This window comes from Corvus kubaryi, unplaced genomic scaffold (genome assembly GCF_017639235.1).
Source record: "Corvus kubaryi isolate FWS band 111438036 unplaced genomic scaffold, C.kubaryi_AGA036_p1.0 37395, whole genome shotgun sequence".
In the NCBI taxonomy this organism is placed as follows: Eukaryota; Metazoa; Chordata; class Aves; order Passeriformes; family Corvidae; genus Corvus; species Corvus kubaryi.
The window spans coordinates 6,191,041-6,216,250 of record NW_024581134.1 but is presented as its reverse complement, the minus strand read 5'-3'; the positions used below and the strand labels follow the sequence as shown (position 1 = coordinate 6,216,250).

The window sequence follows — 25,210 nt, the reverse complement described above, 5'->3', positions numbered from 1 at the left end:
TCCCGTGCCTCTAACGAGCATCCATTCATCACATTTCTGCCGAGACAGCCTTTCCACCCAGCACTGTCCCTTCAGCTGGTAGGGGGAAAGAGCTGTGGCAATAAGAACGTGATGTCAGATCCCACCTGGAGTGTCCCTGTTGGAACGCAGGGACAGGGGCGGGAGTGGGACAGCCCCGCAGTGCCACCCCTGTGCCTTCCATCGCCCCGGGTGCTGCTGCCCCAAAGCCAGCAGGAAGGCAGGGCTTGCTCTGGGAATGTTCAGTGCTTCCCAGCTCTGTGAGTAATGCTGGGCATGAGGCAGGGTGTTCTTGGGCCACTCCAGGACCTCGGTGAAGTCAGAGGGCTCCGAGAGCCAGAGGATGCCACAGGCTTTGGCTCAACAAGCGTCTCAAGGGGAGAAGCTGCTTTGCTCTTACCTCTTGGCTTTATCTCTCCTAAGTCCTGCCTGTTTGCCCTCTCAGGAGCTGGGGGATGGAAGGTGAGATGTGGTTGCTGTGAGGATCTGAGCTGTGCCTGGCTGGGTTTGCTGTGCTCTTGATGCCAGCACGGCGGTGCTGGATGGCAGGGATGGATCATCCCACTGTTCCCTCAGGATGCCCATGGCTGCTTTTGGGTCCAGGCGCTGGAATCCTGGAAATCACGAGGAAGGCTTGTGGTGCAGCTGGAACGATTCTCATGAAGATCATAATTTTGGGGGCAAGAAGCTTTGTCCGGCCATTTCTTATTCTGGACGCTCATCCTGGTTTTTCCTTTTGCTGCTGGAGGTGGAATCAATGGGATTTTCACTGGGTAGCTCTTGGTTTGCACAGGAGCAGCTGGATGGGCTCTGCTTCCCCCTGGCTTGGGAGAAAAGTCTGTCACTGCCCCTTGCAGTCACCCAAAGCCCAGGCTGGTTCCGGGGCCCAGGTGTTGCTTCTCCAGCCATTGCTCCTTTTGTGCTTCATTTAATTAAATTTTCTGTGGGCTCAGGATCTGTGAAACAGTTTGGAGATGTCATTCCCCTCATCTGCCAACAAGCCCCTCCTGGACTGTGTTAGATGTGAGCTGCAGGGACTTACCCTGGGAAACCAGGAGATGAGAACAGCAAATAAGGAGCCCAGGTGGTGAATTTAATCAGTGTAATACATTCATCTGGACTTTAATCCAGCCTGAGCATTGATTTGCACTAATAACAGCCACCACTTTCTAAGTTCCAAGTTCCCAGCACTAAAAATACCCTTTTTTTTAATATTATCATGTTGGCCTTTTACTACAACACCAATAAAGGGGAGTTGTGCATTATGGAGGATTCCTGGGGATGTGTTTAATATGTGTGGTCTAACATGACACAATCCAGATCTCTGCTTCACTATTAAAAGGGGTTTTAGAACACATTGCAGTGACTCAGTCACGGAGGGGCTCTTGCTGCTGCTTCCCTGTCCTTGGCCATCCAGGAGTGATGTTCCTGCTTTGGATTAACAGCCCTGCATTTGAATTCATTTCCTTCCATGATTTTCAGACCTGGCCAACTGTGTCAGCTTTTAGAGGACAAAGCATCCACCCAGAGTTTTGTGAGTTCTGGTCCTGTCACTGTCTTCATCTCCCTGGGAATTCCTGGGTCTGGGTGAGGGAAGTGGCTGCGCTGGGTGTTCCTGGTGTGCATCCCTGGGCCGTCGCTCCTGCTGGGGACAGCTGCGTGCCTTAGCTGTGTGGCACCAGCTTTGGGCTGGTGGTGGCACTTGTGCAGCTGCAGGGACACAGATCCAGTGTCTGGGATGAGCAGATCCGTGTGCTGTTCCCTTTGTAAGGAGTTCTGTTGTGTTCAATAATTCAATCCACTGGGAGTCATTTGTGTGATTTTCTCCTTAATTCCTTTCTGCTTTGGAAACTTCCATGTCCCAGAGTAACAGGTGATGTACATTTTGAAATAAATATCCTTTACAATGTGGGTTACCCCTCCTTTCCTCAGAGCAGTGACAATTTTATCTCCTTTCCTTGCAGAAACTGTTTGGTCGCTCAGATGAACTCAGTTTTCCCACAGTCTGCTCCACGGCAGGGAAGCTGTTTGCTTTCCAGTTTGAGTAAGGACAGGCTTTTGGGGTAACATGAGTCTAGATTTGGCATTTCTGACATTTCCAGTCAAGTCTTGGTCATCCCTGGAGAGGTTTTGAGGCTGTGGATTCGCTATACTATGGGTGTAGGGATGCTCAGGATGGTGTCAGTGCTGTTTTTCCACACTGTGTCCCTTAGCCCAGAGCTCAGCATTCCCCAGCAGCATCTTGTCTCTCTCTGTACATTCCCAGAGCCCAAATTGTATCTATTTTGTAATATTTATATCTATTTTGGAATATTCTCTTTGCCTATCTGCCTTACTCTTCCCCTTGGGTGGCTGAGAGAGAACCAGATCCCTCCTTCCCCGGGTGCTGCCGTGGGCTGTACACGATGCCTCGATGTTCTTGGGCCTGGTGCCTGCTGGGCTGGGGCTCTGTGGAACTGGGAACACATGCTGGGAATCCTGACTGCTCCCCACCCAGCCACCATCCTGCAGGCTCAGCCAGTGAGACTGGACCGGGTGTGAATCACAGCCCAGCGCCAGCCCCCTGGCCAGGAAGGATTTCAGTACAACTCCAGGTCTTCGAGGCTGTTGTGGCCTTGGCTTGGGAATGTCAGGAGTCCCTTCTTGGGGTTTGTGTGAGTATTTCAGGTTTGGATCTTGCAGAGTATTTGTTGTTTGTTGCTGAGTGCTGCAGTGAGGGATCCGTGCTGACAGCCCCTGTCGGCCCTGAGTCCGCAGCGCTGGGAGCTGCCCTGGCTCTGCTTGCTGAAGGTGCTGTTTGCTCTGGAGCAGTTCAAACTTGGACTTCCAACCTCAATCTCATCATTTATCTGAGTTAAAAGATGATGGCTGGTGGTTATTTGTAATTACTCTACATGAAAGATATGTCGTGAGGCAAGGGGAGCCTCAATGTGCCCCGTCCGCAGGAGGGGCTGGGAAGCAATTAGGGTGACATATGCTCCATGAAAACAGCTCCAACCCGCATGGGCTGTGCTTCAGTGGGGTAACTCTGCCTTGTCACCACCTTCCAGCCTTCTCCTCACTGCTGCCAGGGTTTTACTCAGCTCTCCATCCACGGCCCTGCCTTGTGGCTGCTGTTATTAATAGGAATGACACGGGCAATAATCATAATAAGGTGGAAAATGAGACTAATGCCGTCCCCTGGGCTCTGTAGCTGCAGCCTGGCTCAGGCCGGGTGATTTCCTATCTGCCAGGTGAGATCTTCTCAAGAAAGTGTAAATCAGTGAAAAACAGAACAGCCCAGGTTCCACTAAGGAACCTTTCTGCCTGTACTGACTCTCCCCATAACATACAGATAAATAAAAGATAGATAAAGCTTCCAGCCAAGTGTGGCAACCTTCCCAGAATATGGGATACAGGAGACTCTCACTCCAATCAGCCTCTTTCAGCTGGAATCCAGTCATTAGTTAAATTCATCAAAGGGCTTGAAAGCAGAAAGGGAAATTCTTTGACTTGTGCTAACCTTTGGGTGATTGCACCTCTTCAGAGAATGAGCAAATCAAGTGGAGCTGCCCTGCCCTGTGTTTGGTGAATGAGCCATGGGGCCATTCACCGAGATTGGGCATTATTCACTTTGTATAATTCCTGATGAGAGGTTTAAAAATAACCACACCATCCAAGCGGCTCTGGGGAGGTTATGCAAGAGCAGAAGCGCGGCGGGATGGGCTGGGGTGACGTTCTCTGAGCATTCCCTTTGCTCCATCGGCTGGGAGAAGAGAGGATGCGGGCTGAGACCCGGCACACCCCGCTCCCCTGCTCCCTCCCTGGGCACGGCTGGGCTGGGAATTCACGGCAGAGGATCCCAGCAGTGCCAGGGGCTGGCACTGGGAGCTGACAGCAGATTCCCAGCCCCACCAGCCTGTGCTGTGGTGCTGAAGCATGGGAGGTGCCTCCCCTCCCTTGGCTGGGGTCTGTGCAGCTCTGCTGTGTCCTGTCCTTCCCCTGAGCACTGATTTCTGAGCTCTCTGCGTGTCCTCCTTTGAAGCTGTTTTGGCTGCCTCCATTGTGGAAGGGCCTGGTGAACACAGTGTGGGAAATGCTGTTGTGATTTTACGGGGCTTTTATGTTGTGTGAATAAAGGGCATCTCTGTATGAGAACGACTGGAACAAATGGCATCCACTCACCACGTTTCTCCCTCTCCCCTCACAGCCTGCTCCTATTCCTGCATCCTGCTCCTGTGGAGGAGGACACCGTTTATGTAACGCTGATTTGAAAGGGAACTACCCAGAGCTCTCCTTTTTTACTGTTACAACTTTACTGATGCAGTGATAAAGGATCTAATAGAGGAACACTTCCCTGCCTTAAGATTATTCATATTCCCAGAGGCCATGGTCCTGGAAACTTTGAGGTACTTGAAGTTTTCTGAGGAGATGGTGATTGATGGTAGTTTTCTTTGGGTTTTTTTTGGGAACGTGGCTCTTCATTCAATGCATTTTGGATTAGTGAGAAGCTCTGTGCTGAAAGCTCAGGGTGGAATCTTGTGGGCTAGCAAGGATTATTTATCCCTGGGAGAGGTATGGACAAGTGAAAGTGGTTTGAATGGCCCTTTTGTGCCCATTTCAGTCTCCAGGGGCCACTAAGCTCCTGATTTCTTCTTCAAGCTGGCCCATAAGAAGCCACTAAGTGTTGACGAGTTGGGAATATTTAGTGAAATGTTGCAGTAGTGGCTGATTTCACTCAAAGACGTTCAATCCTCACCTGCAGGCAGGGGCTGAGGTGGAGCAGATGTTTGCCTCCAACTGTGCATCCTGGCTTGGGGAGTGAGCAGAGCCAGGGAAGATGCACCAGACCAGAGGCAGAGGCTCACCCATTCCCCAAAATGCTTTTCCAGTTGGTCTTATCGTGTGGAGCTGGAGCAAAGTCCCTCTGCAGGGACACGGCGCAGAGATTTAAACCCTGCAGTGGCCAGGGAGAAGCTGAACCCTGGCTCAGAGTTCACTCCGTAAATGTGAGTTCACTGTGTAAATGTGCTTTGGGAAGCCAGCCCCGCTGGTGTTCCTGGGCTTTTTTCCTCAGGGTGTGCTGTGGATGCAGCCTGAGAGATGGGACTGAGCACGGTGTGTGGGGCCTGCTGCTGCATTCCTGGCATTCTCCTTCCCTTCCTCTCCTCTGGCTCCTGTGGATTTGCTCCAGACCTGCTCCAGTAACATTAGAGAGGTTAGGTAGAGTGATTCCACCAGGTCCTCTAACAGGGAGCTGCTCCTGTTATTTTTATTTATTCCTTTTCGTTTTTATTTTCCTGCTTACTTTGATGGTGAAAATTATTCCATCTTGATAAAGGTGACACAAAGGCATGGCCGGAAAAGAAAATTGAACAATCTGGAGTCAAACTCCCACTTTTGAGCACCTCTCTTGTATTCCTTGGAAACTCCCCTGTGGCATTAATGACACATTAAAGCCCTTTGGCTTTAGAAAGTGCAAGGGGAGAAGGAGACAGTGGGGATCTTTGGCCAGATGGACCTTTCTGAGCTCTCCCAGCACGGTTGAGGACAGAGTTCAGCGTCCCTGGCACGCACTGTCAGAGGTGGGGCCTTGCAGAGTCCCCTGAAACCCTTTTTTACTGTTTGTTGTTGTTGCCATTTTATTTTGGCAGCACCTCTAATGTAATTCAGTATTTCCAATGGCCACGTTCCATCCTGGAAGTGACACCAGACGAGAAGAGAAAGCAAAATCCTCCCAGCCCTCGAGTAGGGATGATTACATTCCTTTCTGCTGGCTTTGCTCGCTGTTGTAAAGCACTCACCTGTTGTACTGGGGTGTTGGGGGTGTCTTAAAGGAGCATCTCTAGAGGGAGGGTTTGTGCCTGAATTATTGGAGCTTTGCTGTGGAAACCTGTGGGGAAAATCCCTGGGAAGGCTGAGGCTGTGATCCTGGTGGTACAGGGATAACACACCCTGTTCTTAGTGAGCTCCACAATGTGCCAGCTGGGCATGTAATTAGAGGGAGCCTTGTCTTTTTGCCCTTTTTCTTTTCCTCATTAAATCGATCTGTTGGTGGAGCTGGGATGTGGAAGTGGCCCCTCTTCTCTGTGCCCTGGAATTTCCCTTTACCCATGGCCAGGTGTTTGTTGGAGCAGTGCCTGGTGCCCAGCCCACACAACATCCCAAGAGTTCATCTGCTCTTCTGCCCACTGAGAAAGCTTTTCCTCTGCCCCTGAAGGTGCTCTGCAGTCTCCTGTGAAACAGGAAGCATTATTCTCCGGTCCATAGCTCCCAAATGCTCCTGGGCATTTCTGCACTGATGTTACGAGGTGAAAGCATTGAGGAATTTTCTCTTTGGACTTTTTACTTTGAACAACCAACTGACAAGAATAATTCATTTTAATAGAAGCTAGGACTTCACCTGGAAGACAGGCAGTGTTCAGGGGATGTCACACCAAATGTCCTTGTCACCTGCTGCATTTCTTCTCACTGCTTCCCTCTTCTTATGGGTAGGACACTTTCCCAAATATCTAAGTCCTCATTTTTGTAAATTTACAAGGCTGAAATTTTGTGAATTCTTCTGGTGGGCACAGGGAACACAACTTTATTTCCAGCAACCTTCACCCTCCTGGTGTGTCTGGGAGAGCGTGCTTTAATATCTAACTGTTCCTGTTGTGATTTTTATTCTTAAATCCAGTTCTTTGGTTTTGGCAATGGCCAGATTGTAGCTGGGATGAACATTAAGATGTGGGAAATGTAAACTTGTGCATCAGGCAGCTAAACACAGAGACTTTCTGGGGCATGATTCACCTGGCTGGAAGGTAGGTTGCTGAAGTAGCCGGGATGAATCACACTCCAGATGTGTCTCTTTCTCTTCACTGGCTATCAGGGAGTCCAGATGACTCCCTCAGCTGCACTGTGGGAGAACCTGACTTTATGGGAGAGAAGTTCCTTTCAAGGTCTTTGGCTGAATATCTCCGAGCGCAGCACTAAGCCGCAGCTTTGAAGCCGAGAGATGTGAACTTTCTGGAGTGAAGAGCTCCTGTGTTGAATTCTCGCAGAAAATAATATTTCATGCTGACCTTTCTCCAGTTTGTCATGTCCTGCTGCTGCAGATGTCAGGTTCTGTCTCCATAACCCTGCCCTGAGAGAGCTGGACAGCTCCATGGATACAGCAGGATGTCTTGCAACATAAATTAAACTGGATCTTTTCATTTGAGGCCCTGACACTGTCTCAGTGGAACTCCAGTTCTGCCATCCCACTGCTGTCCTTTTGGTACAGGCTGAGCTGGATTTATGTTCCAGAAGGCCAAGGCTTGCTTGCAGGATTCCTGGCTTGTGGATCCCTTCCTTGAGCTGACAGTAAGGACCAGGGGCTGGGAAGGACCAGCCCCTGCTGGCCCTGATCAGTGAGAACCAAGGACTTGGAGCCTTGCTCCTTGAGACTGAGAAGCACCTGGCAAAGCCACCCCAGCTCCTGACATGGCCTGAAAGCACCTTGCAGACCTCTGTGTTAGCAGCACAAAAAGGCTGAGGTGTCACCCCCTGTCCCTTGGTGTCCCTCTGCAGCCCCTGGCAGCCCTTGCTGCTGGCCAAGCCGTGCTCCTCAGAGCTGGGATTTGTACCTCGGGCTTGGGAATGGATTTTTGCAAAGTAGGCTGGGAGGATTTGAAGCACAGTCTCTCTGAAGTTTGGGCTCGGTGACGTTTCTGTGGCAGTTTGTGCCCAGAACTGCCTGTGTGTGAAGTGACAGCAGAGTCTGTGTCAGCTGAAGCAGAAGCAGCAGGAACACGGCTCCTGCGTAATAGCTCTGTTCCTGGTTCCTCATCAGTGGGAAAGGGACTAAAATACCCAATGGCATTAACAAAAGGAACAAGTGTCAGGCCAGCCCGAGTCATTTTTTGACAAGAAAACTGATTTTTGAGCCAAAGAGAATGTACTCGACTGCATTTACTGAGAGAAGCTGAATGCAGGATCACTGTGAGCCACGGGTGGGAGGTGGCCATGGGGAAAGGGGGCCATGTGAGGTATTACTGGGAGATTGCTGTGACACTGGAATAAATATTTCATGCTGTTTCACAAATCTCTGGTAAGGTCCCTTTGGGAATAGTATTTGCAATTCTGGTCATCTGTGTTCCAGAAAAATGCAGGCAGGGTATGTGAAAGCCTAAAAGGGCTCGTGAAATGCCTGGGGGAGGAAAAGCTGGGGGCTGGGAGGGCAGAACTTCCTTACCTGGGAAATCACACCTGGACAGTGTGCATGAACATGGCAGGGGGAAGCACTGGTGAAGGAGAAGAGCTCCTGGCAGAAGAACAAATAATTGTTACCTGGACTCACATGTGTTGTGGGCTTGCTTCAGCTCTGAAGTCTCATCCCTTCCAGGTCTGTCCCGGGGTTCTCTGTGCTTTAAGCTGATCCCTGTTAATGAAAGCATCCGGGAACCTTGATTGGGAGCAGGGCAAGGGGTTGTGAGGAGGCACTGGAACATGTCTGAGCACCCAGCTGTTGCACTGGAATCAGAAATCAGTCTTTACAACTGTTATTTCTCCAGGTGTAGCTGCCCTGCTCTGCTGAGCCCAGAGCTGGGGTGAGCTGGGGCTCCATCACCATCTGGCTCCAGCTGCTGCTGGTTGGGATGGGACCCTCTGGTGCCCCCAGCTGTGTCTCAAAAGCCCAGATGTGGGATAACCCCTCACTGAAGCAGGAGGTGCCCTCTGCCATGCGTTCAGCCATCACCTGAGAGCTTGTTACGTGCCTTGGTTTTCTGTCTGGTGTCCCTGGATCTTGTGAGGCTCGCGTGGACAGGTGCTCTGTATGACACACAAAGGGGACATGTTTGTTCCACAGCTGATTTTGAATTAGAAGGGACGATCTGTGAAAGTGAAAGTGAGAGGAACACAGCTTTACTTTGCTGCCCACCAGCTGGGCATCTGGTCCATCTGGGTTTTGAGGATGCCAGGTTAAGCCTCGTAGGTCTTGCTGCTCTGGGTTTGACTGACTCTACAGCCTAAGGGCTGGACTGGGTATGACTGTCCCAAACCCAAGGAGATCAGTGTTTTAAAGGAAAGTCAGTGCAAGGCAAATGGGAAATCAGGCCCTTTAATCTGTTGACTGGATTTTCTGCACGACTTGAATGTTCTCTGTTGACGCTGAGAACCTGGAGCTGTGCTAGAAGGTCTCCTTCAAGTTCTCACCGTGCAGGTAGTGATTAACAGGGGTTTGGGGGAGCCAGACTTCCATGAAGAGCTGTCTGACCTTTGGCAGAGCTTCTACACTTGGATAACCACAGTGAGGGGTTATTGTCTGTGTGCTCTGTGTTCCTGCCTGAGCTGAGAGGACACTGTGGCTCTCTGAGGTCTGGAATGGTCACAGGGCTGAGCTCTCTCCCTGTGAACTGAAACTGGGATTTGAGGGAGCCCAAGTCCGTGGTCAGGGTGTCTCAGTGGCAGAACTAATGAAGGAGGCTGATTAGCATATGGAGAAAAGCTGTATTTGCTGGGGCAGCCTCAGTGCTCAGCACAGAATTCCTGCAGCGGGCAAACCATAAACACAATTTACTACTCTGTTAAAAACCACACAGCTGTCACTCAGAGGAGCAGGGGGTGTCCTGGGCATGGGTGGATGGTTGGTGGTGTGGAAGCACAGGCATCAGTGGTGGGATGATCCCTCCTGCCAGCATGGAGCAGGAGTTTCACGACTCTCACAGAGGAGACCTGGTCTGTGCTGGTGCTGAGGCTCCATGAGCTCCACATGCAGAGATGTTCCTGAGCTCCTGTCAGACACCAGGCTGGCCTCAGTCCAGTGTCCAGAGGCCAGGACCTGCTCCATGCAGACTGGAGCAGCCAGGGCCGGCAGGATTCCCTGGGCAGGGCTTGGGCTGGGCTGTGCTCCAGGTCAGCAGCGTGCTGAAAGCGAGGGGTGTCAGTACATCACCAGCGCTAAAATGGGCAACTTCCACTTTCAAAAAGCGTTCTGAATGCTTGCACTAACTTTGCTTGGATCTGCATGGAAAGCCCCCCGAGCCTTGGACATTTCAACTGAAGTGAAAATTCCTTTGCAGGACGCCATGGCTTGTTCGTGTTTTCGGGAACTGTGCATTATGCCGGTGGAATTGTCCCTGACAGATGTGCATGTGTGGAGGTGGGAGGGGAGGTGCCAGGACCTGGGAGGCACCGGACACAGCACCTGTGTGAGCTTGCCTGGCATGGTTGGGAGCAGGATGAGGGCAGTGGGAACGGCCATGGAAAAGTCGTTTGGCTGCGAGCTTTGCTGCGTGTGCTGCTGTGCGTGTGTGTGCCTGGGCTGCAGCGTTCTCTGACTCTGCTTTTCTCTCCCCAAGCTGATCAGTGGTGGTTCCATTGTCAGTGCTGAGGCAGTATGGGATCACGTCACCATGGCCAACCGGGAGTTGGCGTTTAAAGCAGGAGACGTCATCAAGGTCCTGGATGCTTCCAACAAGGACTGGTGGTGGGGTCAGATCGACGATGAAGAAGGGTGGTTTCCCGCCAGCTTCGTGAGGGTGAGTGACTTTCTGCTTTTTACTGCTCTAAGGAATCACTGCCGATGCTCAGGGCATCAGGAGCTGAGCTCTTACTCAGTTTTTACTGTGTTTGTGCTCACTGGTGCTGATTCCCCGTTCTTTGCCTGATTTCTGTCCAAAAATCGGGGAGCAAAGAAGGTTTCCAGTCAAATGAGAGTGGGGCAGAGGGAGGCTGGAAAGAGGATTGGCTTAGTGGGATGTGGAGGGGCCTTTCCTGGGTGTCTGTTGGAGCCTCTCTCCTTAAGCTGTTCTTCTTCAACAAACCCCATCCCTGGAAGTGTCCAAGTGTTGGACGGGGCTTGGAGCAGCCTGGGATAGTGGAAGCTGTCCCTGCCCATGGCAGGGATGGGATTGGGTGGTCTTTAAAGTCCCCCCCAACCCAAACCACTGTGGGATGCCATGATTCCATGAAAACCAGTTCAAGATTGTGTGGGCTGTGAGGAGATGATTCAGTGGGGCCTAAAAATTCACAGTAGCTCCAGGGGACCTGGGTTTGGAAGAGCTTTCTGCCTGTCTTACCTTCTTCTCTGAACCCTCCCTCTTCTGGGCAACATCAACATCCCTGTGATTGAACACTTCATCTGGGAAGCAGCCATTGGATTAGGAAAATTGGGTTAAAATGTGTGACCTGGTGTTTCCTGGTGATGTACAGTGGCTACCAACGAGGAAGCCAGACCTTTGCTTGCTGCTATCTCCCCAGCACACAATTTTTTCCCCTCTGGTGCAGCTCTTGTGTCTCCCCCAGATCTGGTCAGTGCCAAGAGTGAGAGATCCGTGACTGGAACTGGAGCTGGGCTGCCCAAAAAAAGTTAATGCTGTTACTCTGGCCTGGGATAACAAATTGGGTTTGATATTTTGAGTCTGACCCTGCAGCCAGTGGTGGCAACAAGTCTGGAAAATGGATTTGTGTCAGGTGTGATGGGGGTGAAAACCTTCTTGCAGAAACACTCTCACCTGTGTCACTGACACATCTCCTCTGTGCTGCAGCTGGAAAGGCTGGACGAGAACAAGCTCGTTTTGTTTGCTTAATTTAAACACTGAGATATTCTGGGCCATTTTAACCTCTCAATCCACTGACCAGTGCTGATTTCTTTGTGGTTCGGGGAAAAGATTTAACAGCCCTTTTGTGCGATGTCACAAACAAACTGTCCACGGGAGGTTTAAGAACAGTCTGGTTTTGCACTGTCCTGTGTTCTCAAAACACACCAAAAAGCCAAATGAAGCAGTGTCTTTAAGGCCCCAACCCATGGATCATTTGGCTTGGCTGAATTCCTCATCTCTCCCTACACTTTTCCAAGGCTGGGAGGATGGTTTTAGAAACAGGGGAGAACAAAGGAGAGGGGCATCAGTGAATCTCGGACTGTGGTACACAAATGTCTGGAACAAACCCTGGATCCTCGTCCTCGGTGCTGAGGGTCACACCAGCCTTACCAGGCAGCTTTCTGTCCAGCATCCCAATGAGCCCAGTCCTTCCATCAGCTCTGCAAGAGGCTGGCTTGGTTATTCCATCTGGGAATCACTTGTTGAGGGCAGGCAGGGCCCGGACACCTCCCAAAGGGGAGCAGTGCCCGGCTGTGCTGCAGTAATGAGAATTAATATTTAAAAACAAGAGTTCTGGCCTGTTGTGTCTGCAGGTCTTGAAGGGAGGCTGGAGGGCAAGATTTGCCCCCCAGGTTTCCAAAGCAGCTGAATAAGAAATGAAAGAACTGCAAGAAGAGCAGATGATCACTCACATCATGAGGAGGCTGCGTTTTTCTCTGTTGTACTTTGAGCCCTGCTTTTTTAAGATGATGCCAGGAAACTGCCTGATTTAGCCTGGGTAGTTCTAGTTTCACTTGCAAAATAATTGCTTTTCTTTATGTTTCTCTTATGCAAGCACAGAAGGAAAAGGGAACAATATGTTGCACAGAATATGAATAGCATTCGAGTGAGGGATGTCAGACAGACCAGACCAGACAGGTATAAAGCCAAATAGGATTAATTTCAGGGCATTTTAGACCTCAGGCCTCTTGGAAGTACTAGCAGGAGTGCAGCAGAAGATCACTGCACAGTTGGGTTCCTCTCAAAGTCCTTTGAATCACTTCTGAGGACAAAACTGGGCTGGGAACCCAGTTTGCAATGAGATGTCTGACGCTTCTTGCTCTCCAGCCAGATCATCTGAAAACCTTTGGCAAAGCATTTGGCATTCACGGAATCTCATAGCAGGAAACTTCACATTTGCAAGTGGAGAGGAAAACAGGAACCTGCTGATTCCCTTGGCCTCCTTTACATGACAGCCAGGGGTGGCAAACAAAGCTGCTCCTGAATTCCCTGCACACACAGCAATTGTCTCCCTGCTCCCACCTGCAGTAATCCTCTTAGTAGCTCTGGACCTGGATGGAAGGAAGGGGGGGGGAGAGGAAAGCCATGGAGTTTTGGGAGCACAGGAACTTTCAAGGAGAAGCTGGATGATAAAGCAATGGGTTTTTTTGGGGGAGAGAAAGCACAGCATAGGAGAAGTAAAATTTGGAGCCAGCGTGGAACGGTGAATGCTTTCTGCAGGGAGCTGCTGCACTCAGGGAGAAGGGTATGAAAACCCCTAAGTCAGAAAGGTGGATCAGAACTCCAGAACTAAATTTAAGACTCAGCAAGAGCTGGGTTTAGCCAGATGAAGGTGTCCGTGTTACATTTTAATGCCTGTTCTGAGCACACTGGATACGCACAGGGTGCAGCCGTGGTTGCTGCGTGGTGTCTTTGAACATCCTGTCAGCTTCCAGTGGTCTGACAGGTTGGGAGGTACAGCTGGAAAAAAACAGCAGGAATTTTAAACAACCTTTCCCATTCTTGTGGTGGTAATGCCGCTTTTTTTCTCCTCTGTGGATGGCAGAGCCTTGGGCTGTCTGTACATCACGGGCTACAGCTGAGTTTTTGCATAACCAGCACATTGACACTGGCTCAGAAAAGCAGGCTCAGTGTTGGGAGGGAGGGATTTATAGCAGAGAATAACAGTCATGGGCTCCCATGGATCCACTGTTGTGCCTTGAGGTCTCCTTTAGAAAGCACAGCAAGCCTCAAAACAAAGTTTTGATTGCAGAGCCCCTCATCAAGTGCTCAGAAGAGCCCAGGTGAGACACTCCAAACACAGGAAATCAAATGGCTTCATGTTTGGGCTCTGACATATTTCCACTGCAAGAGAAATAAAAAGAGTAAAGCTTATGGATGCTGTGCAGTGGAATCTTTCCTCAGAGACGTGGCAGAGTGCACCTGTCCTGGGCAGAGAGGGGGATTTATTCCTGTGTAAAGCTCTCCTTAGTCTCTTTGGATACCAGACTGAGCTTGCAGAATATATTTTTTCTCACCTCAGCAACGCTGACTCTCCCTTCCTCACATTACTGAGCCAAGGTAAAGAGCAAAACTGGGGCTGAGGAGCTTTTACTGCAGCTTCTTGTAGCACCTGGTGACTGAAGAAGGGAAGAAATGGTCCTCCCTGAGCCTGAGCAAGGATGGGGGTATAAAATCTTTGTGGTCCCCTCTTCAGGAGAAGGTGCAGGGGTGGAGAAGTGCAGGGGTGGAGAAGTGCAGGGGTGGCAGCTCTCCGTGTTCTCTCTCACCACTGCCTTGGTTCCCCCAAGTGTTGTAATTTTAGATTGATTTTCCTGCTGAAAAGCTGCCTTTGACCCACTTTATTTTCTGCTGCTAAAGGAGAAGTGCTGGATAAATTGGAGTGAGCTTTTAAGGCACTGTGGAGAAGGAGATTCTGAACCCAGAGCCTCCTCGCAGTGCCTGGCAGCTCGTGCCTTTATTGGGCAGGTGGGTTTAGCTTTTAGCTGTGCTTGCTCTATTGCAGGTGTCATTCCACATCTTGCTGCCCCATCTGCTTCTTTTCCCCTGTAAAATCTGATTGTGTCCTGTCAGAACAGCTCATCACTCACCTGCTTTCCCCCTGCTTAGCATTCCCTCAGAGCCAGTGGCATCCAGGTGAGATTTCCCGAGGAAAGAGGACGGAGCTGAGGTGTCCTCACCTGTCAGACAGACAGCCCGGGATGTGCTGCGGTGCCTGCTGCAGTCAGAGCCTTCCAAAGGAGATTTGATTCTCCCGTGGCAAATCCAGCTTAAAAATAGCTGTGCTGGAGGTAGGGCCCAGCATGGGCAGCGCTGCTGGGACAGGAGGAGCTGCAGAGCTTTGGGGTTTCCTAAAGGCAGAGGAGCATTTCAGCATCCCAGGGCTGCCAGAGCCCCCACAGCTCAGACGTGTCCCACCCATCAGGTCCCCAGAGGGTCACACACTGGCACCGTGCCCTTCCCTGGACGAGCTGCTTTGCAGGTGCAAAACCAGAGTTTTGAGGGCATTCTTTGAGTCAGGCAAACCAGGCACGAATCTCCAGAGCCCCTTCCCTGTCCCTGCCACCCGGGCTGGGAGGGAAGGCCCTGCCCTTCCTCAGCTTGGCAGGGGCTCTGCGATGAGCTCCGAGCTTCTGCTCTTCCCACCTGTGTGTCCCAGGTACCACCACTCAGCAGGGCTTGGGCTTCTGGGACATGGCTGAGCCCTAATTCCCAGTGTTTTCATGGATGTAGTGTAGCATATGCAGTTGCTGCAGTGTCCAAGCAGCTTTTAATCCCTGCTGGAGCTCCAGCCCCTGGGAATCTGCATTTGGAGTGCAGGGAACAGGGAGGGAGCACAGGGCCTGTTCTCTGGAGCTGTTCTTGTTCACCTTTCGGGGATACAGAGCCTGAAGCTGTCCCTACAGAATCCCCTGTTCTCTCCTTTTCTGGAATAAGTAAAGGCTATTTCTCACCTTGAGTAAAGGGAATTTCTGAGGCTGGGAATGGAGAGTTTTAGAAGGGAGAGGAAGAGCTGAAGAGGTTTTGCTGGAGCTGTGGGGAGTTGGAGGGGGGAAAGGAAGGTATCAAAGAGTCTGTGGGCTGGAGGGATGTGAAGGACACAGGCTGGAGCCAGATTACTGAGGGAGAAATTCAGGAGGAGAACAGTGGTAGGAGCACAGGAGGGGAAGGCGGCTTCCTTCACCTCCCTCTCCTTCTACTGCCAAATGTCCTACTCCTCGTCCTGGAAGAGGATGCAGGAGATGGTTTGTGCTTCCCAGCAAACAGCATCCCACCCACATTCCCGGCCCTTCCCTGTGCCTGCAGCCTGCCCACAGCCGGCCAGAGGCTGGGGCTGGCTGGGCCAGCTCGGGGGGACACTCAGCATCTCCTGCCAGCCCCTCGCTCCTCCCTGGAGGCTCGAAGGGGGAGCCCCTGGGCAGAGCCTGGGACAGCCGGTGCTTCTCCCGAGGCCTCGGAGAGGCTGAGCCTGGAGGCTGCTGCTGCTTGACTTCTGCAAAGCTCTGCACCACAGGCCCTCCTGGGCTGCACACGAGCAACTGATCCTCTTAATCCAGTGTGGAGTCCAGCAGAGCGGGAATGTGACAGTGCAGGGATGGGGATGTGACAGTGCACAGGGATGTGACAGTGCACAGAGTGGGAATGTGACACTGCACGGGGCTGTGACACTGCCCGAGGCTGCAAACAAGGGCACAGCCCTGGCTGGAACCAGCTCAGGGAGGCAGGAAAGGGAGCAGATCCTGTGGGAACTCTGCTCTGTGGATGGGTGGGAAAGAGTCTGTGGGAAAGGCTCTGTGCTTCTGTGGATTTCTGCAGGTTATTGGAGCCTCTGACACTGGGACAGTGACTGTAACCCACTGTGCTGCCCACACTTGTCCTGTACAATCCAGATTCCCTGGGATGGCAGCAGCTCTCTGGAAGGCTGTGGCCGTGTCATTAATCTGCCGTTAGTTAATTGTGAGCGAGAATCCAGAATGACACATTATCTGCAGGTTTTGTCCTTGTGAATATCCACTGGAAGGAGATTAATAATGCAGCTGGCTGGGAAAATGTTTGGTTTATTGTGGTTTCTGATCATTGTGAGGCGATCAGGCCTCGGTGCCTGTTGAAGGAAAAAGTCCTCTCTGTGCAGGGCCTGCACTGAGCAGGGTAAAGCTGTGATAATTGCAGATCACTGATGTTGGCCCAGTGCCACTGGGTGATTTCATGCACCATTTGGGTAAAGCTGCGAGTTGATAAATGATATTTATAGAAATTCTATATCATAGATTCCCAGAGTGGTTTGAGTGGGAAGGAACCTTAAAGCCCATCCAGTTCCACCCTGTGCCATGGGCAGGGACACCTCCCACTGTCCCAGGCTGCTCCCAGCCCCAGTGTCCAGCCTGGCCTTGGGCACTGCCAGGGATCCAGGGGCAGCCCCAGCTGCTCTGGGCACCCTGTGCCAGGGCCTGCCCACCCTCCCAGGGAACAATTCCACTCAATCTCCCATCCATCCCTGCCCTCTGGCACTGGGAAGCCATTCCCTGTGTCCTGGCCCTCCATGCCTTGTCCCCAGTCCCTCTCCAGCTCTCCTGGAGGTACTTTAGACCCTGGAAAGGGCTCTGAGTTCTGTAACCACCTTGTCACAGGTCACTAAATGTGTCAGGCACGCTCTGCCCTCAGTGAGGCTGTGCTGCCTCTCACCAGTCACCTCCTTGCCTTCCACGTGCCTGAGCATATTTTCCAGGAATCTGCTCCATGCTCTTGCTGGGCACTGAGGTGAGCCTGCCTGGCCTGTGCTTCCCTGGGTCTTCCTTTTTTTCCCTTTTTAAAAGGATGGCACTCACAGAGAACATGAATTAGCACAATGCAGCCATCAGCTCTCCCTGGCTCCCAGAACTGCTCCTTAGGGAAAAGGGCCCTTTTTATTTGACTATTTTACTTTTATCTGCCTCTGCAAGTTCTTCCATTACGCAAGAGCTGGTCATGACTTCCCAATTAGGGTTGAATTTTGAAATAGGACTGGGAGCCTCATGATAAGCCCGTTCCTCTCCACATGGAGGGGCCTTTCAATGGGAAGCATCACGTAGGACCAGCATTATGCAACTTGATTTTTTTTTTTTCCTGTAGTTTTCACTGATTTCTTTTAATTAATTCCTGATACAGAGTGCTTGGTGGTTTGGCTTGGTGGTTTGGCTGCTGGGCCTTTTTCATGGCCTGGGGAAAACCCTCCCAGTCTGTTTTATTTTACAGCCGCTGATGTTTTGCATTGCAGAGGTGTTTGAAGAGGGCCTGGATTTATTGTTGTGGGGTTGTTGGTGGTTGCTGAACAGCTGTTGTTGTTTATCCTTAAAAACAGAGCCATTGGATGCAGGAATTCAGTCTGGGATCCCAGTGCTGTGCCAAGCCACAGCCCTGAACTGCTGAGGAGGACAGGACGGGAGCCTGGAGAGGTTTCCTGGGATCCACGTGAGCAGCAGGGCTGAGAAGCTGCCAGGGAATTCCTGTCCCATCCCTGCTTCGTGGAAATCCCTGCAGGCGTGGCAGCCACCCATGCTGAGCTGGGAATGCTGGGGAGATGGGATGAAGCTGGGAGAAAACGAGAGTTTTGAAGTTTCTTTTGTAAAAGTGGAGATATTTTCACTGGGAGGGAGGGGCAGCTGTGCATTCGTGTCCAGCTGGAAAGACAGAGAGCAGACAGATCTTCTTCCAGGAGTGGGATCTCAGCTGTTCCCCACAGGAAGGAGGGAAATTCAGGCATTTCAGGCATTTTGGGGCGTCCCACGTGTGTGAAACAGAGGGATCACCCTGGTACAGCTGCTGGGCTAAACCAGGAACGTTTGCAGCTTTGTCCCAATCAACTCAGTGTGACATTTCAGCGTCTCCCCAGTGTGGCTGTTCCACCTCGCTGTCCCCTGCAGCTCCACCACTGTCACAGAGGATCCAGCTTGGGGCAGCAGCACTGGGACAGAGGACACAGTTAACCCTTGGAGTGCCACCTTCCCTTGGCCCAGCATGGCCCAGCTCCTCCCCAGCCCGGAGAGCTGAAGGTGCAAACCCAGCCCCAGGTGTGTCTCATGGATGAGAGCAAGAGTTTGGTGATGCATTTCAGTCCATATTTCAACAACTTCCTGAGTTTTTCCATGATTATCCCTGGGTTTGGGTCGGAAACCTCCTTCAGCTGCAGTGACTGGCCCAAGGTCGGTGTCACAGCTGCCACTGCACCTCAACTTTTATTACTCATGGTCCCAACTTCAAATGATGCCCTGGAAGAAGGATCCTTGCTGGAATTTCAGAGAACTTCAGAGGTTTAGATGGAAACAGGAGTGTTTGAACAACACAGTGGGATTCATCCTTCCAGCAGCTGAGGCTGGGGAGCACAGGGTGGAAGCACCTTCAGCTTCCTCTGGAGCTGATAAAATTGTTGCATTTGTTTTTAATCTAAGGCAGAAGCCATCCAGACTAGAACTGTAATTTTTTTCCCCTTTGGGAACACAGATCCTAGCAGGAAAGAGCAAAAATTTCGTTAAGGAAGAAAGCAGGACTCCTGAGATTTGCAGATGAGGAAGGAGGGAGTGTTCCTGCCGTGCACAAAAGGCAGCCTGAATTTGAGGAATCATGAAAGTTTGCAAGTTTGCCTTGGAGTTTCAAAGCCTTTAGGATTCATGACTCAGGCTTACACACAAATGCCTTGTTAGGATTAGATCTTTCCTGCTTTTTTTTAAAAAAGGAAAATAAATTTTTTTCTCATGATCACCTGACCTCCAGGAGGTAGAGCTTTAAAAATTATGCTCTGCTGCCAAACTGGCAGGAATGTCAGAAAACTCAGTAACAAGCTGTTCCAGTTGGGTTTGGGAAGGCTGCAAAATCCCTTTTCATAGGAGAAGCAAAGCAGGGTGGGAAGTTATTTTAAACTTCAGCCAACAGGGTTTAATCCCCACATGGGTGCTCCTGGATTTTCCACATCTGCTTGGTTCGGAATGCCAGTGAGGCTGGCACAAGGACATATCCCTTGGAAGGCTCCCTGTGCCATTCTGTCCTTCCCAGGGCCCATTTTCCCTTCTCAGGGTGCCCCCAGGTTGTCCCAGCACAGCCCCACTGGAACTGGTGGCACTGGTGTCAGTAGTTGGCCCCCGAGGTCACTTGCACTGACAGGGACATTACTCAGCAGCAGCACCTGATGTATTTATTTATTTTTTAATTCATTTTCCAGCATAAACCTGCTCATGTTGGTGGGGTGTTGCTCTGCCTCAGTGGACCCCAAACCTCTTCCAGATCAGGGTGGGTTTGCTGAAAAAGACACTTTCCTAGCCAGCTTTTGAGTTGTTTTTCTGAACACGAGGCATTTGTTTCAGCATGCCAGGAGAGGTTTTCCCTGCTGGATCCCACTGTATTTGGGTGGGATTAGATCACCAGCTCCCTGCTTTCCCTCACAGTGGCACAGGGCTCAGCCAGGCCTCCCAGTGCTGATGGAAATCCTACAAAACCCCCTTTTTATCCCCAAATTTGCAGCATCATTAACATCTTGCTAAAGAGGAGATGGGTTTGGTTTTGGGTTTTTTTTTTTTGGCCTTTACAACTCGCTGTGGGAGGGCAGAACGTGGGAGCTGCAAGAGGTGGTTTAGCAGAACAGCTGCTGGTTGGGAAAGCAGGGAAGGAGCAGGGGCAGGTTTGGAGGTTTTTACTTCCCTAATTTACAGGAACACTGCCCTTTACAATCTGTGTAAAGCCCAGTTTAAACTGAATAACAAGGAAGTAGGAAAAACTATTAACACTGAAAGGAAGCCTGAAGATCAGGTTAATGGTGCTGCTTGGTTTCCTTGTACTCTGTGTGTGGACAGTTCCACCGCTCACAGGAAAATGTATTTTTAGGTTTGAAAGTCCCCAGGATTTGGGGACTTCAAACGCTGAGAAGTTGCTTCATTCCCATCACAGCTGAGGTGGTCTGTGAAAGACAGGGGTATTTCTGTCAGCTCTAGGCTTTATTTAATGTTTGTTTACAAACCACCCCGAGCCAAATTTGAGTCAATCAGAGTTATTTTAAGGTTTTGTGGGAAAAGGTAACAGAAGGAGCCCTTGATCCGTATGGTGTGTGCAGAGCTGGTTCAGACACACAGGAGAGAGTTGGAATTTGCAATTTCAATTTGGTTTTTATTTGATATTGGAAGGAAGCTTCAGTGTGCTGAAAACACAGTGATCCTTTCTCCCTGCTCTTTGTGATTTTCAGTGCCCAGTGCACCCGTCCCAAGCTGCTCTCAGCCCCCCAGGTTTTAGGGAACTTGCTCAGGGGTGTCCTGTCCGTGCACTTTGGGGATCCCATGGTTTGGGGATCCCAGTCCTGGGATGCTGAGATGTGGGATTTGCCTGAGCCAGGCTGTCCCTGTGAATTGGTGGGGAAAGCTGCTGAGAAATGGAATCAGGGCTCCTGCACAGCCCAGGCCTGGGAGGTCACAGAGCCCCAGAAACACAACCCAGTGCTGATGTCCAGTTCAGATCTCTGAACCAGCCACATTTTGACCTCAGATCAGTCCCCTGGGAAGGGCTGATCCCTGCTCCCAGAGCATCTTCCTGTTCAGACAGACCCCAGCTGGAGGTGGCAGGAGCTGGGACAGCAGTGCTTGACACCAGTAGCTGCAGCTGTGCTCAGGCTGCTCTGTTTTACTGGTGTCCATCTCGGTCTGGAGCTCTTGGCAGCACCCAGTCACCTGTCACAGGATGATTTTATATTTGGGATCAAAGCAGCCAACACTGGCAACCCCCTCAGAGATGGGGAGTGTGTGGGGAACCATTGGGGGCCGGTTGCACCAGTATGGAACTGGGAAGTGTGGGCTGGGAGCTCTGTGGACACCCCGGTGGGGCAAGGAGGGGCGGATCCAACACCTCCCAGAGCCGTGCAGCCGTGATGCAGCCCCCTGTGCTGCTGTTGGGAATAATCCCTGTGCTGTCCCCTCTCTCCTGCAGCTATGGGTGAACCAGGAGGATGGGGTGGAGGAGGGAACCAGCGAGGTGCAGAACGGCCACTTGGACCCCAGCGCCGACTGCCTGTGCCTGGGCAGGACCGTGCAGAACCGGGACCAGATGAGAGCCAACGTCATCAATGAGATCATGAGCACCGAGCGCCACTACATCAAACACCTCAAGGACATCTGCGAGGTACCTGGGGCACCAGGACATCAGGGGGGCTGGCCTGGGTCTGTCCCCACCACGTCAAACACCTCAAGGACATCTGCGAGGTACCTGGGGCACCAGGACATCAGGGGGGCTGGCCTGGGTCTGTCCCCACCACGTCAAACACCTCAAGGACATCTGTGAGGTACCTGGAGCTGCAGCCAGGACTTGGGGGCCTGGCCAGAGCTGAGCCTGGGTTTGTCCCTGGGTGATTTGGGAACAAGCTGAGCCTAAGTTTGTCCCTGGGTGATTTGGGAACAAGCTGCAGTGTCTGAGGACTGTGTCTAATGGAGGAGCAGCATCTGTCAGTAAGTATTGACAGTTCTGAGAATTTCCTGCTGGATCTGATAATTCCTTTGGTTTGTATTAACTAAAAGTGCAATTTCCTGGCCTTTATTCCATAGCTCTTTGACTAAAACATGATGAGGTTGAGATCCTTCAAGCAGTCCTCTTAATTAAAACCCAATGCCATCTACTTTTGAACTTGTGATTGAGGAAATTAGGTTGTAATTAAACCAATCAGTTACCCATGTCATCTGTGCCTTTCATGTCGGGTTTACAATTTCCCCTGGCTCAGGATGGCCCCCGTTTGCCTTTTTTATGGCGAGACTGAGGGTAAAATGTTCCCATCATGGGAAATGAAGAAGGGAGCCAGCAAGCAATGGACTTGAGTGACTGACCCCACAAGTCCCCAACTTGGTTCTTGTTCATTAGGTTACAATTAACCTCTACAACCCGTTAAGTTTGGGATTAGTGCCCTGAGCTGAGCCCAAAGTGCAGAGCATGTGGTGCTGGGTGTTTGGGGAGGGGAACACATGGCTGTGCCAGAGAGCTTGGGCACGGTGTGCAGAGATGTCCTTATCACTGAGAGGCAGAAGTTTGTTAGCTCTGAAATCAATGTCTGGGGATGGCTTTCAGCTCATCCCTCGCAATGTTTAGGATTTAGTGAGCCTGTGCCCAGTCAATGTGGTGAAGCCCCTGGTGGATTGTGCTTAGAAGAATGTCTTCCTCCCTTCCTACTTGCTGCTTTTCTCTTGGCGAGGCAGAGCAGCCATCCAGAAAGCATCTGTGACACTTTTCAAATATGGAAGAGTCTTGGGATTTCAATTTGGAAACAGATGAGCTTAATTTCAATGTGCTATTTCGGTCAGAGAGCTTTGCATTGGAGAAGGGAAGAACTGCAGGCACTTTTTCACAAATTGTTTCTTTTCCTGCATTTGTGCTTTTCTGTTGGAAACGGAATAAACCTTAACTCGCCTCTCCAGCCATGTCACGGTGTTTCTGCCAGCTGGAGTTCTCAGGAGGTGCAGACAGGTTCAGCTGCAGTGACATCCGTGGGGGAGCACTGATTTACTGCCCCTAATGATGCGTCCCAGACAGGAGAGATCCAGAAAATTCTTCCTTCGCTCTGTGTGATGCAGACGGGATTGAGGGGCTCAATCTCACCTGCTGGTAGAGCACCAGGAAATGATTCAGCTGAGGAGGGAGGAGGACTGAAATGGGCATTCTCATCTGTGGAATGATGGCTGTGCCTTGCTGGAGAGAGGCTCATTATGCTCAGTGTAATCACAGCAATCCCTTGGCCTGAGGAAGGCTCCAGACAGCTCCGTCAGCCGGGCGTTGGCACAGTGGGGCTGGAGAGGGAGAGCCGGGGCTGGACTGGGCTCCCTGTGCCCCTGGCTGGGTGGGACAGGGCTGCTGTTTGTGCCACAGCACGGGCAGGCACCAGGCAGCCCCTGCTGAGCTGCTCTGACAGGGGCACATTCCCGTCCTCCCTGGCTCTTTGTTTTGGGGTGCCAGGAAGGACGAACGGCGGCGATGTGAGGTGTGAGAGGGGATGGCAGAGCAGCTCTGGCTGGGCTGAGCCTGCTTTAGTGCTGAGTTTAGCAGTGTGTGGTTCTTCTCCTGTTGCTGAGCTGTGGTGAATAACAAATCCTGATACCAGTGAGGCACCTTAGGATGGAAGGTGGTTACTGGTGGTTACTGGTGGTGATGAAGAGCCCTCCCATGGCTCCCTTCTGCTTCAGGGTCCATTTCCCCTCTCTGCTCCTGTGTCATTACACACCCTGTTATTACTCCCAACACTCATGGCACAAGTCTGGCCAGGCAGGGAGCTCAGGAGCTGGCCAGCACCAGGATGAAAATCCCCTGTGCAAGCCAAGGCCTGCGGGAAGCAACTGGATTGGGGGGAATTCCTCACCACAGCAAAGCCCCACCGCCCCCATGGCTTGCTGTGGAGCAGTATCTGAGTCCTGGCTGCCCAGGACCAGCCCTGGCTCTGGTTTGCCTTTCCAGCTCAAACAGTCTGAGCTTTGTTCTTATGTTTATTCTGGGTGTGTGCCCTTCAGCACCACCATCACCTGCACAGGGAGCACTGCTTTACAGCCCAAATGTTGCTGGGCCTGGCTCAGGGATGGTTCCAGGGCAGAATAAACAGCCCCAAACCAGCTCAGAGAGGAAAAATTCTGGAATATCATTACAGCTGCCTTTGAAGTTACAGCCTGCAGCCTCCTTCTTCTCTCCTTCACCCTGCTCTCAGCCAGACAAGAAGGGTGGGCAGATGGATGGATGGATGGATGGATGGATGGATGGATGGATGGACGGACAGACGGACTGACCACCTCTCTTGGCTGTCTCTAAACCCACTGTGGGGTGAAGAAAACTTAGCACTTAACCTCCTGCCAATCCTGTCCAACTTTGGCCGATACTTGAGGGACTACATGGGAAAGTACTTTAAAGAGAGACAGTTTGGCAGCTATTTTTAGGTATTCATTGAGCAAAACACTCTCCAACATCTGCTCATCAGTCAGCTGTCCCTTCTCTGAGCAAACCTGACGGGATGAGCAGAAGGAAGATGACACTGTTTTATGTAACACAAGTAAATTTACTGGAAAAGCTCTGCAGCAGCCTCCTGTGCTGCGTGTTAGGCATGAATCTTCAGTCTCCTTTTCCTGCCTTGTGCTGGAAACCACCTTCCAAACACACAGAGAGGATGAGGCTTGGGAACTCCTCGCATTCCTTTATTCTCCCTGTGCTTTCAGAGGTGCCTGCACAGAAATGTGCTGCTTCAGCTCCTCCAGACACGTGATTCCAGAGAAATGATGAAGCAGCATGGGGAGGATGGGAATACTGAGGATGAGAATCACAGCCAGTGGCAACCCCGGGGCTGGGAGATGTTCCTGTGTTCGGGAAGGGAGGGAGCAGAGTGTGAGGGGACACTGCCTGCGGGCACAGGAAGGGCCTGGCCTCGGGACAGGGCCACAGCTCCTGGCTTTTTCCTTGGGATTTTTTTCCAAGCTGTTCTGAGATCAGCAGGTAAACAGGAAAAGCTGCATGGAGAGGTGCCCTGTGTTTCTCCCCAGTCTGGATTTTGGTTTGCCCTGTGACTGTCCTGCAGCATGGCAAGCAGCCTGCTCCCATTCCTCGTGGCCTTGAGAAATCAGAGAGGGAAACCCAGGGAAATGAGTCATCAAGGAGCTCCTGGGGGAAGAGAGACCTAGATTAGGAAGTGGAGAAGGTGTTCCATAACCCAAACTTCTCAGCTGAAAAAGCCAGGACATTCAGGGTGACGGCATCCTCTGAGCTGAGCTGGACATGGCAGAGGCTGGGTCCAGGCCAGCTCGGCCAAAGTGGCATTTCTCATTCATGTTTGAAGTTCTCCCTGCCAGGAACCACGTGGTGAGGCTGAAGGACAGTTCACTGCAGTGTTCAGTGTTCATTGT

At 51.4% G+C, this 25,210-nt stretch overlaps 1 protein-coding gene across 13 annotated transcripts in view; it reads left to right on the top strand.

Annotated features, from left to right (window-relative positions):
- Positions 1-25,210, top strand: part of ARHGEF9 (Cdc42 guanine nucleotide exchange factor 9) — a 197,578-nt gene that overhangs the window by 125,285 nt on the left and 47,083 nt on the right. For all 13 annotated transcript variants that reach the window (XM_042040031.1, XM_042040029.1, XM_042040042.1 and 10 more), the window contains 2 exons: positions 10,320-10,499; positions 21,282-21,473. In XM_042040031.1, the coding sequence (XP_041895965.1) occupies positions 10,320-10,499; positions 21,282-21,473 (372 nt within the window). The remainder of the gene's footprint in view (positions 1-10,319; positions 10,500-21,281; positions 21,474-25,210) is intronic.